Source organism: Olea europaea, chromosome 13, assembly GCF_002742605.1.
Source record: "Olea europaea var. sylvestris chromosome 13, O_europaea_v1, whole genome shotgun sequence".
Classification (NCBI taxonomy): domain Eukaryota; kingdom Viridiplantae; phylum Streptophyta; class Magnoliopsida; order Lamiales; family Oleaceae; genus Olea; species Olea europaea.
In genome coordinates, this window is record NC_036249.1 from 4483147 (window position 1) to 4493588 (window position 10442).

Consider the following 10442-nt stretch of genomic DNA (forward strand, 5'->3'; position numbering starts at 1 on the left):
CCGTCCCATTAACAACTTAAATCGTAACTAGGATTTATATATATTTCCAAGCCACATACTTAAAATTATCACATTACGTAAAATATAACCCATAAGGTGAAAACTGGCCCAATTGATCACTTAACATATTGAACCTAATCACTATATTATTATGAGTTATACATCTAATCCGTAAAACTTTCAATCAAATGGAAAGCCCATATTTATAATTATTCTAACAAGATCTACTTATATGTCATTACTTTACTAACATTCTCTCCCTTTACCACCTCTCCTATCACCTCATCCACCACGTCTCCATTCCATGCGCTACATTGGAACTTTTCCCTTTCATATATCCTTTTTTGACCTACAATATGAACATCAACCCAAGCATCCACAATTAGCAGAGCAACACCAATGTTAATCCTCGACACAAATGTATTTGATAATATCAATTCTGCACAAAAATAATAATGCTAAATGTTATATCTAACTTTATGCAAGAACAGCATTTCTAAATGGCATCTGAATATATTCGTTTTTCGACTTTTAATATCCGTTTTATTGTTGAAAAAGAAAAAGAAAAAATCACCTGACCACTTAAATGGCATAATTTTGATGTAAAGCTAATTTGCCTGAATATTTATCAACTAGTTGATTAGAAAAATCAATAATATAGTTCGATTTCCACAGTTACAGCACAATCGAATTCTCTGTACTTTTAATCTGGAAAAGGCCCTCCTATATCAACATGGTGATTTTGATTTAGTATTCTTTCACAGACCTTCACCTGATCTTTGAAGGACCCTCCGGATCTCGTCAGCCATTCCTTGGAGAAGAACAGGTTTTCGAATAAGACCATTCATGCCAGCTTGTAAGCATTTTTCCAATATACGATCCTCTGCACTCGCTGTCAGGGCTATGATTAACGGCCAATTACGGCTTCGAAATTTGCGGATCCTCAAAGCAACTTCAAACCCGTCCATTTCTGGCATCTGAAGATCCAAAATGACAACTTGGAAAGAAGTCGCTGACTGCCCCAGAGCACTCAAGCACTCAAAGCCAGATGAAACGGTAGTTACTTGGCAGCCTAGTTTCTCCAGCAGCCTTTTAGTAACCATTCTATTTATATCATCATCATCCACTAAAATTACTCTAAGGCCCCTGAGCTTTGAGTTGGAGATCTGTTGCTCGGAATTCCCAACTTCAAACATATGTCGTCTAAAAGAAGATTGTTTCTGGAATCTGAGAATAAAACTCATACTGTGCACGCGTCCCTCCGAATTGGAGGACATCCAGATATTACCTTGCATCATCTGCAGAAATTTTTGACCCACAGCAAGATCAGATTAAATAATAGCAGCAGCAAAGTTCGCTAAACTAGATTCAACTTGCATGTTAAGTTCATAAGAAAGGAAAAAAGAAGCGTCAATATGTAAATAAAAGAAAAAAGAAATCAAAAGGCATCATATTTATAGATACTTCTGGACAACGTCTATGCAATGCAATGATAAACTAGAAATCCAAGATTACCTGCCCCTACAGCAAAAGACTAGTACAGCTAAGACTGTACAATAAGGATGTTAAGGCTTGTATGCTTCAGTCAATTACACCAGGAAACATGGCTCACGAAGTGCTGGGATATTTACTAATTAATTAGGACCTTACTTAAACACCGACCTAATTGTTATTTTGAGATGCAGTGTGTTTTTATCAAGTAGAACAATCCAAACACGATTACTCACCAATACTAGACTACTGGTGTCGTACAGATCTATACCACTCCAAACGCGATTCCTCCCCTAGTATTTTGGACTAGAAAATTTACGCTCTCACAACCTCTCCCTTTGCAGGGCAAAAAAGAGTACATGAATTCCATAATTCACACTCCAAAAGTTATACACACGTAAGAGAAAAAGAGAGAGGGAGAGGGGGTACTTTTGGGAGCTAGAAGACAAAACTATTTTGCAACTCTTAAATAAACGAGGTAAGATATTTTAAGTGCAAGTATCTTTGTTTCCTTATGCGTATATGTCCAATAAAAAATGCATGGATTGCCAGTAAACATTTTTTAAAGAGATATGAAATCACACGGGATTATAAGAGGATCTAAGATGGGTGTGTCGCTTGGTCACCGATACACTCCATAAGATCAGATGATATGAATTTTAATTTTTATTGTTATAGAATTTTAATTTTTATTGTTATATATCTGTATATAGAAACTGCAAGTATCTTACTGGATGTTTTCGAATATTTACTCTTACAAATTTTTACAGGTTAGTTCGAATCAATTGGAACGGTGTGGAATGGTGATGTGGGCTGCCAAGTATATCAAATGAAAAGAAAAAGAAATAAGTTTTTCATCTTTATATTTTTACCAATTAGTTTAATTTTGTTCCAAACGTGTTATTTGAATTAGCCAGGAGTTTATGTTATGTTTAGATACAATTTTCATATTTTAATTTAGATTATTAAATGTTGCAGTTATTTATTTAATAAAGAATTTTATTTTTTATAGTTTCGCACTTAAAATTAAAAAAAATGAGTTTTTCATAACGTTCTAGAGTTTATAGAAAATTGGGACGTTTCAATATCAATTCTGCACAAAAATAATAATAATAATAATAATAATAAATGTTATATCTAACTTTATGGAAGAACGGCATTTTTACTTCTATTCGTTTTTCGATTTTTATATCCATTTTATTGTTGAAAATGAAAAATAGAAAATCACATTACCTCTCAAATGGCATAATTTTGATGTAAAGCTAATTTGCCTGAATATTTTTCAACTAGCTGGTTAGAAGAATCAATAATATAGTTCGATTTCTATAGTTACAGCGCAATCGAATTCTCTATACTTCTAATTTGGAAAAGGCCCCCCTATATCAAGATGGTGTTTTTGATTTAGCATTCTTTCAAAGACCTTCACCTAATCTTTAAATGACCCTCCGAATCTCGTCAGCCATCTCTTGGAAAAAGACAGCGTTTTCGAATAAGACCATTCATGCCAGCTTGTAAGCATTTTTCAAATATACGATAATCATGCTAAAAAACAAGAATTGAAAAAATTATAATTGATAGTTCAAAATCATACACGCGGAAGACATTGTGAATATGAATATTAGCAATTAGATCTTCCTTTCCTTACTCCTCACAAAATATCAATCGTCAATAGGCTAAGCCAATAAAACAATATGGAGAGGAGAGGGGACTTAACTTTTATATAGGAATTTATGGAGCCGTCCCATTAACAACTTAAATCGTAACTAGGATTTATATATATTTCCAAGCCACATACTTAAAATTATCACATTACGTAAAATATAACCCATAAGGTGAAAACTGGCCCAATTGATCACTTAACATATTGAACCTAATCACTATATTATTATGAGTTATACATCTAATCCGTAAAACTTTCAATCAAATGGAAAGCCCATATTTATAATTATTCTAACAAGATCTACTTATATGTCATTACTTTACTAACATTCTCTCCCTTTACCACCTCTCCTATCACCTCATCCACCACGTCTCCATTCCATGCGCTACATTGGAACTTTTCCCTTTCATATATCCTTTTTTGACCTACAATATGAACATCAACCCAAGCATCCACAATTAGCAGAGCAACACCAATGTTAATCCTCGACACAAATGTATTTGATAATATCAATTCTGCACAAAAATAATAATGCTAAATGTTATATCTAACTTTATGCAAGAACAGCATTTCTAAATGGCATCTGAATATATTCGTTTTTCGACTTTTAATATCCGTTTTATTGTTGAAAAAGAAAAAGAAAAAATCACCTGACCACTTAAATGGCATAATTTTGATGTAAAGCTAATTTGCCTGAATATTTATCAACTAGTTGATTAGAAAAATCAATAATATAGTTCGATTTCCACAGTTACAGCACAATCGAATTCTCTGTACTTTTAATCTGGAAAAGGCCCTCCTATATCAACATGGTGATTTTGATTTAGTATTCTTTCACAGACCTTCACCTGATCTTTGAAGGACCCTCCGGATCTCGTCAGCCATTCCTTGGAGAAGAACAGGTTTTCGAATAAGACCATTCATGCCAGCTTGTAAGCATTTTTCCAATATACGATCCTCTGCACTCGCTGTCAGGGCTATGATTAACGGCCAATTACGGCTTCGAAATTTGCGGATCCTCAAAGCAACTTCAAACCCGTCCATTTCTGGCATCTGAAGATCCAAAATGACAACTTGGAAAGAAGTCGCTGACTGCCCCAGAGCACTCAAGCACTCAAAGCCAGATGAAACGGTAGTTACTTGGCAGCCTAGTTTCTCCAGCAGCCTTTTAGTAACCATTCTATTTATATCATCATCATCCACTAAAATTACTCCAAGGCCCCTGAGCTTTGAGTTGGAGATCTGTTGCTCGGAATTCCCAACTTCAAACATATGTCGTCTAAAAGAAGATTGTTTCTGGAATCTGAGAATAAAACTCATACTGTGCACGCGTCCCTCCGAATTGGAGGACATCCAGATATTACCTTGCATCATCTGCAGAAATTTTTGACCCACAGCAAGATCAGATTAAATAATAGCAGCAGCAAAGTTCGCTAAACTAGATTCAACTTGCATGTTAAGTTCATAAGAAAGGAACAAAGAAGCGTCAATATGTAAATAAAAGAAAAAAGAAATCAAAAGGCATCATATTTATAGATACTTCTGGACAACGTCTATGCAATGCAATGATAAACTAGAAATCCAAGATTACCTGCCCCTACAGCAAAAGACTAGTACAGCTAAGACTGTACAATAAGGATGTTAAGGCTTGTATGCTTCAGTCAATTACACCAGGAAACATGGCTCACGAAGTGCTGGGATATTTACTAATTAATTAGGACCTTACTTAAACACCGACCTAATTGTTATTTTGAGATGCAGTGTGTTTTTATCAAGTAGAACAATCCAAACACGATTACTCACCAATACTAGACTACTGGTGTCGTACAGATCTATACCACTCCAAACGCGATTCCTCCCCTAGTATTTTGGACTAGAAAATTTACGCTCTCACAACCTCTCCCTTTGCAGGGCAAAAAAGAGAAGGAAACTTCGGGTCCGTTTGGCAAGGCTTTAAAAAATCAAAAGCTAATTCTGAAACTAAAAATCCCTTTTCAACATGGTCGATAATTTCTCAGAAGTGCTTTGTTTAGCTAGAAGAGCTTTTAGAGGATGCTATCCAAGAAAGCTCTTCTACAAGAAGCAAAAGAAAAGGCGAAAGTCCTGCCAAATGAGCCCTTAATGTGGGAGAATAAGGTGGAGTTAGACCATGAAAGATATTGTTGGGAATGTGAATAACTGATATGTTGACCTTGCAAACTTGAATTTTATACGAAGTTATCTTATATCAATACCGTTTGCTTTTGTAATGCGTGGTTGGATTCTTGAACAAGGCAAGACCTCTTTTGGATTCTAGGACAGGACAAGTGCACTTTTCTTGTCTTTGAATTTCTCAATTGCAGGATGGGAAGCTCAACGTTTGGGGTTGGCTAGCATGTATAAGCCATTGCTTAATGTTATAACAGTTTAAATTCCTAATGTAAATACGATCACTTCTAAATAAGAGAATAAATCAGATCTAAGAAAATCCTTCAAAATAAATTCTAATTTCTTTCCCTCAAGTATCTAAACTTGGTGAATCTTCAATATAACATCTTTAAGGATCTTCATCGCAAAGGTTACTACATGTCTTCTCCACTAGCACATGTACCACCTCAACAAATTAAACAACATCATAATTCCCTCATTAATATCTTTTAACATAAATGTGTATGTGTGTTTCTTAATTTTTTCTAATCTTTTAAGAATCTCAAATCCAGTGTCAAACTAATATCCACTTTAGCTGCCTTCAATTATGTTTTCTTTTTAGCCTATTAGATTTCAAAAAGAAAAATTGAAAAATAACAGGTGATAAGCAGAAATTTGGAGGCATCAGGTTCGCCACACATGACAATTGTCTAGCGATTCATTTGAGGGCACATAGGTCCCCAACCCCAACACCCACCATTTTGTTAATCCTATTCTTGAGAACTTTCCTGCAAAAGATTCCAACATCCCAAAATAAAATTGCATGAACCTTACAACCCAAGGATGTTGAGGCACTAAGATTCAAACAAAATAAGCATCAGAACTTCCCTTTCAATTCAGGATATAAGGACTCTTTCACATTAATGCCAAAAAAATATAACATCAACCTGGTAAACCAAGAATAACCAAAGATTATGAGTTTTAAATGGTGACATTGGGCTCATGCCACATTAGTCTGGCATCCAATAAAGATGTATGGATGATAGAATCCTTCTTGTGCAAGCAAAGTTCGAAGTTCAAGAATTTGATAGCTAACTACTCTGCATCCCTAAAACCGGACATTATCAAAACTATCAATAAAAGCAATTCAGCAGCTTGAAAAATACAACCATTACCTACCCGTAAAATATGAAGCTAAATATGTATTTAGAACACATGTTGGTTAATGATCTAGTTAAGAAACATGCTAAAGGAGCTCATTTTTACACAAAAGGAAGTAAATAAGACATTCAAAAATAGCACATACACATTCGAAAAAGCAAACTATCTTATCTTCGTCAATGGTTTAGACAACAAATTTTCTCAAGGTACTCATTTTTACACAAGGGAGGCAAAAAAAAATTAAAAAGATAAACATATAAGCGCATTTAGAGATGAAGCTGCTTTGCAAGACCAAAGCCAGCTGACTAAAATTAGATAACGAGAATGGTCTTGCAAAGTAGGAAAAATCTAGCTTTCACGAAAACAAGATATCCGACATCCTCATGCTTCTTAAGCATAGTCTGTTTCGCAAACTTAGAGATTCTTTCTGTTGTGTTGAATCAAAGTTACTCATTTTGGGCTGTTGGGAACTTGGGGAATGAAGTTGACCTTGGTAGTATATATAATATAGTTCATGGATTGTCTTAAATTTAAAAGATATTTTTAAGGAGTACACCAAGGTTATATAGTCCTATCTAAGGTGCTTGATGAATCTTGTTTCCATCTAAATTAATTAATCAGGACAGGTAACAAGATGAAGGTTGATTCTTATGGTGCACTAGAACTATCCTAGAAATACTCAAAAAAAAAAGCACTGGCCCTTACCATTTTTGCTCAAAGACAAAATATGATACCAAGATAATTAGATAACCATATAGTCCACATTCCTTTTTACCCTTCCCTACGAAAACCTCCTTGCAAGTGTGTTCAACCATCTTTCATCGATTACCTTCTCTCCCTTATAGGAACAATTTAACCCATGGCACACTCTTACTTTTCAGATATCACCTTCCTTAACCCCTCTTCAAGCTTGTCAGGAAAATACTTAGCATCAAGGGAAAAATTGGCAGGTTTTTCCAATCAACACAAGGAAATTTGAAAATATATTTTTATTTTCAACACTAGATCATAGACTAACAGAGATTATGACTAAAACTAATATTTTCCTATGTGAAAAAGAAGCTTTAATGGGTTTCAAATTGCATACATGCATAAAACTTATCATAGAGACTCAGACAACAAAAACATAGCAAAAAGCATCAATGGCCAACAACGTCATGCTGTAAAAAAACTCAAGTAAATTAGCAGCCAAGCAAGTGGAAGACAATCTAAGTTGGAAGGTACGTAGAATTCAGTGCATTAAATGTTTGAATTATCTGGAGTTCTGATGAAATCCTTGCTCACCCAGTAGCACTAATCAAAATTTTAACAGTAACTGTGGAACTGTTGTTAACAAAAAATGAATTGATTAATACCCAAGTAAAAGAAATTCATGAAGGCGTATTCAGAATCCTCACCTGCACAAGCTTTTTGCACATGCTGAAGCCGAGTCCCTGTTTAATTTCTTTGTTGTTTTTCCTCCTGCCAGTTAAATAATTTGTAGATGTCGAGCTTTCCAACCAAAAACTTTCAACATTAACTTCAACTTCAAATTTCATGTCAATGTACTCATCATTAGTGCTTGGTCTTTTGCCTGCCCACAAATTGTCATTCCTGCCTTCAATTCCACCATCCTCAACAGCCCGGAATATAACTGACCCTTTTCCATCACTGGTATTCAGTAAATGCCCAACCATATGCAGTAAAACCTGAAATGTCCTCCTCTCATCACCAATGACCTCATTAGGCAAAGTATTAGGAAGATCTGTGGAGAAATCAAAGCCTTTGTAAACGCACAAGCACTTAACAAGACATGAAGCTTCTCTGATCATAGAATGCAGCCGAAAGGGTCTCATCTCTAATGGAAATCTTCCATCGTCCTTGGCAGATATCTCCACTGCATCATTTATTAAAGTCGAGAGAACATTACTGGTTTTAAGCACTGTGTCGACAATTATCCCCTGTTTGAAGCTCTTATTCTCGTCTTGAAATAAGGCCAGTAATCCTAATATTGAATGAAGTGGGCGCCTCATCCCATTGCTCATCACTCTTTGAAAAGCATCCCTTGCCTGGTTAGCCATCATCGCATTCATTTTAGCTTGCTGCAAAACCCGATTTTGCTCTTCCAGTTTCTCCCTCATTGACTGAGACTCCTCAAGAACTGCAGCATGGGACAGAGCAACAGCCACTTGATCAGCAACAACTTCTACTATCTGCATCTCGTTGATGCTCCAAACTCTGTCACTTGTACTTGGAATAACCAAAACTAATATGGCATAACGAGGATCAACAAACTCTGGTGTCCCACCTTTGAAATTCGAAGCACGAAGCATCGGCATCCTAATCGCTGCAACAGCACCCGTCTCAGTACCCCCATCACAGCTTGCAGCTCCCAAAACTGATTCTTGTCTCAAAAACCTCACTCCTTCGTTTTTTATAATCTCTAACACATCTGGATCATTTATGGAAATTGAACACATTGGCACCCTATGATGCTCCCTCGAAATTGCACTCAACTGATACGTCAGGTCCATCTCCATTCCATTCTCATTCAGCATCCACACTGCACAATTTTGCAAATCCAAAGTTTTCGAAAGCTCAACAAGAGTTGTGTATAAAATTGTGTCCTTATCGAGGGACTTCCTAATTTCTTGAGTAAGCATCCGTACATGCATGCTCGCCTCTTTCTGTTTCATCATCATGCCAACCTCTTGATCAAGTTCCAACACATTTTGCCTCAAGAAGAGTTCCCTAACTTTTATTTTGAGAAGAAGGGGGATCAGAGTCAGGAGCGTTATTGCAGTTGCACAAGAGACAAGGGCAGTCAAAATTTTAGCTACTGTAAGCGCCAGCATCAACTGGAAAGAATGAGGACCGTAGTACGTCCAGCCATTAAGCAGATGAGTCAACCCACAGAGGACTATAAATGCAACAAATTGGAGAAGCACCCATTTGAATGGAACATTCGAGCAGCTAAGAAAGTAAAGCAACTCGATTGGAATTGAAAAATATGCGATTGCAATTAAAAAATCGCTCACTTTCTGGCACTCAAGAATACGATTCAGACTCCAGAATCCATCATCATCACAGTTACAGTTGGAGAATTCATTATCAACTGCAGAAGCCGAGACAATAATCCAGGCAATCGACAATTGTAGAACTATCAGCTTTAACATTGCAGCCATGGAGTCAGACTTTTTTCTTAATCCATCAATGTATCAAATTCAACTTAAAAAACTTCTATAAATTGAATTAAACCCCCCAAACCCCAAGTTTGGATGCGATTGCCTCTGCAAACACACATCTGCTGATGACATAAAATAACAAAATAATACCCAAAACCAATCTAACATAATTCCAGATCTAGCATACTTCCATTCTCCAAGATTCCAGTTACCCAGTTGACCAAAATCTCCAAATTTCTCATATACTTGCATCAAAACTGCCTAACCATGTCTTATATCTTCTTCCATATTCTAAACAAGTACCTGCGCAAAAGGAAAAATAAACATTAGAAAAATAACTTGTACTTGTCTCCAAGACATTAACTTTCAAATCACAAGAACTATAATAGAACAGATCTAAACAAAACAAAATTCAAGACTCACTTGCTCTAATCTAGGTGCAGAGAGAGCTAAATTTTTGGTGAAGGGATAAGAGATTAATGAACCAAAGAAACACCTCCAGATTTTTACTACGTTCTTTTATTTCCCCCTACTTTTTAGAAAATTTATCTTCAACCTTCTTGCTGTACCCAACTTCCAAAAAGATTGACAATGATTAATAACTTTCCGCCAGGTTGACAAATTGATCATAAAAATCGAACAGAACGATTCACTCTTCAAAACTTAATACACATAATTACATCGACCAAATTAACATCATAGAACAAGATTAGACCATTTTCCAAGTTCAAAATGCTACCAACCCTCGTGCAGAAAACACCGAAAAACATTAGTCTACTACAAAACATCAATGAATGAATGAAAAAGATAACAGATAGAAGAAGCCCAGAATAAAGCAG

The 10442-nt window shown here is 35.8% G+C and overlaps 1 protein-coding gene across 2 annotated transcripts; it reads right to left on the reverse strand.

Moving 5' to 3' along the window:
- Positions 1-493: 493 nt before the first annotated feature.
- Positions 494-9656, reverse strand: LOC111407345 (protein EIN4-like). Of its 2 annotated transcripts, none has more exons than XM_023036766.1 (2): positions 7837-9656; positions 494-1298 (listed from the first exon to the last, which is right to left on the reverse strand). In XM_023036766.1, exons 1-2 carry the CDS (start codon positions 9601-9603, stop codon positions 759-761), a joined length of 2307 nt encoding a protein of 768 aa, XP_022892534.1. In that variant the 5' UTR covers positions 9604-9656; the 3' UTR covers positions 494-758. The 2 variants fall into 2 exon arrangements, with proteins under 2 accessions (XP_022892534.1, XP_022892533.1); XM_023036765.1 differs by lacking the exon at positions 494-1298 and adding an exon at positions 3721-4525.
- Between the last annotated feature and the right edge of the window lie 786 nt (positions 9657-10442).

What these genes read in the sequence shown, in the direction of transcription:
- LOC111407345 (XM_023036766.1), bottom strand. Translation starts at nt 9,603, where the DNA reads ATGGCTGCAATGTTAAAGCTGATAGTTCTACAATTGTCGATTGCCTGG. An exon ending in TGTGCAAAAAGCTTGTGCAG is followed by an intron (nt 1,299 to 7,836) that starts GTGAGGATTCTG and finishes AAATTTCTGCAG; the next exon opens with ATGATGCAAGGTAATATCTG.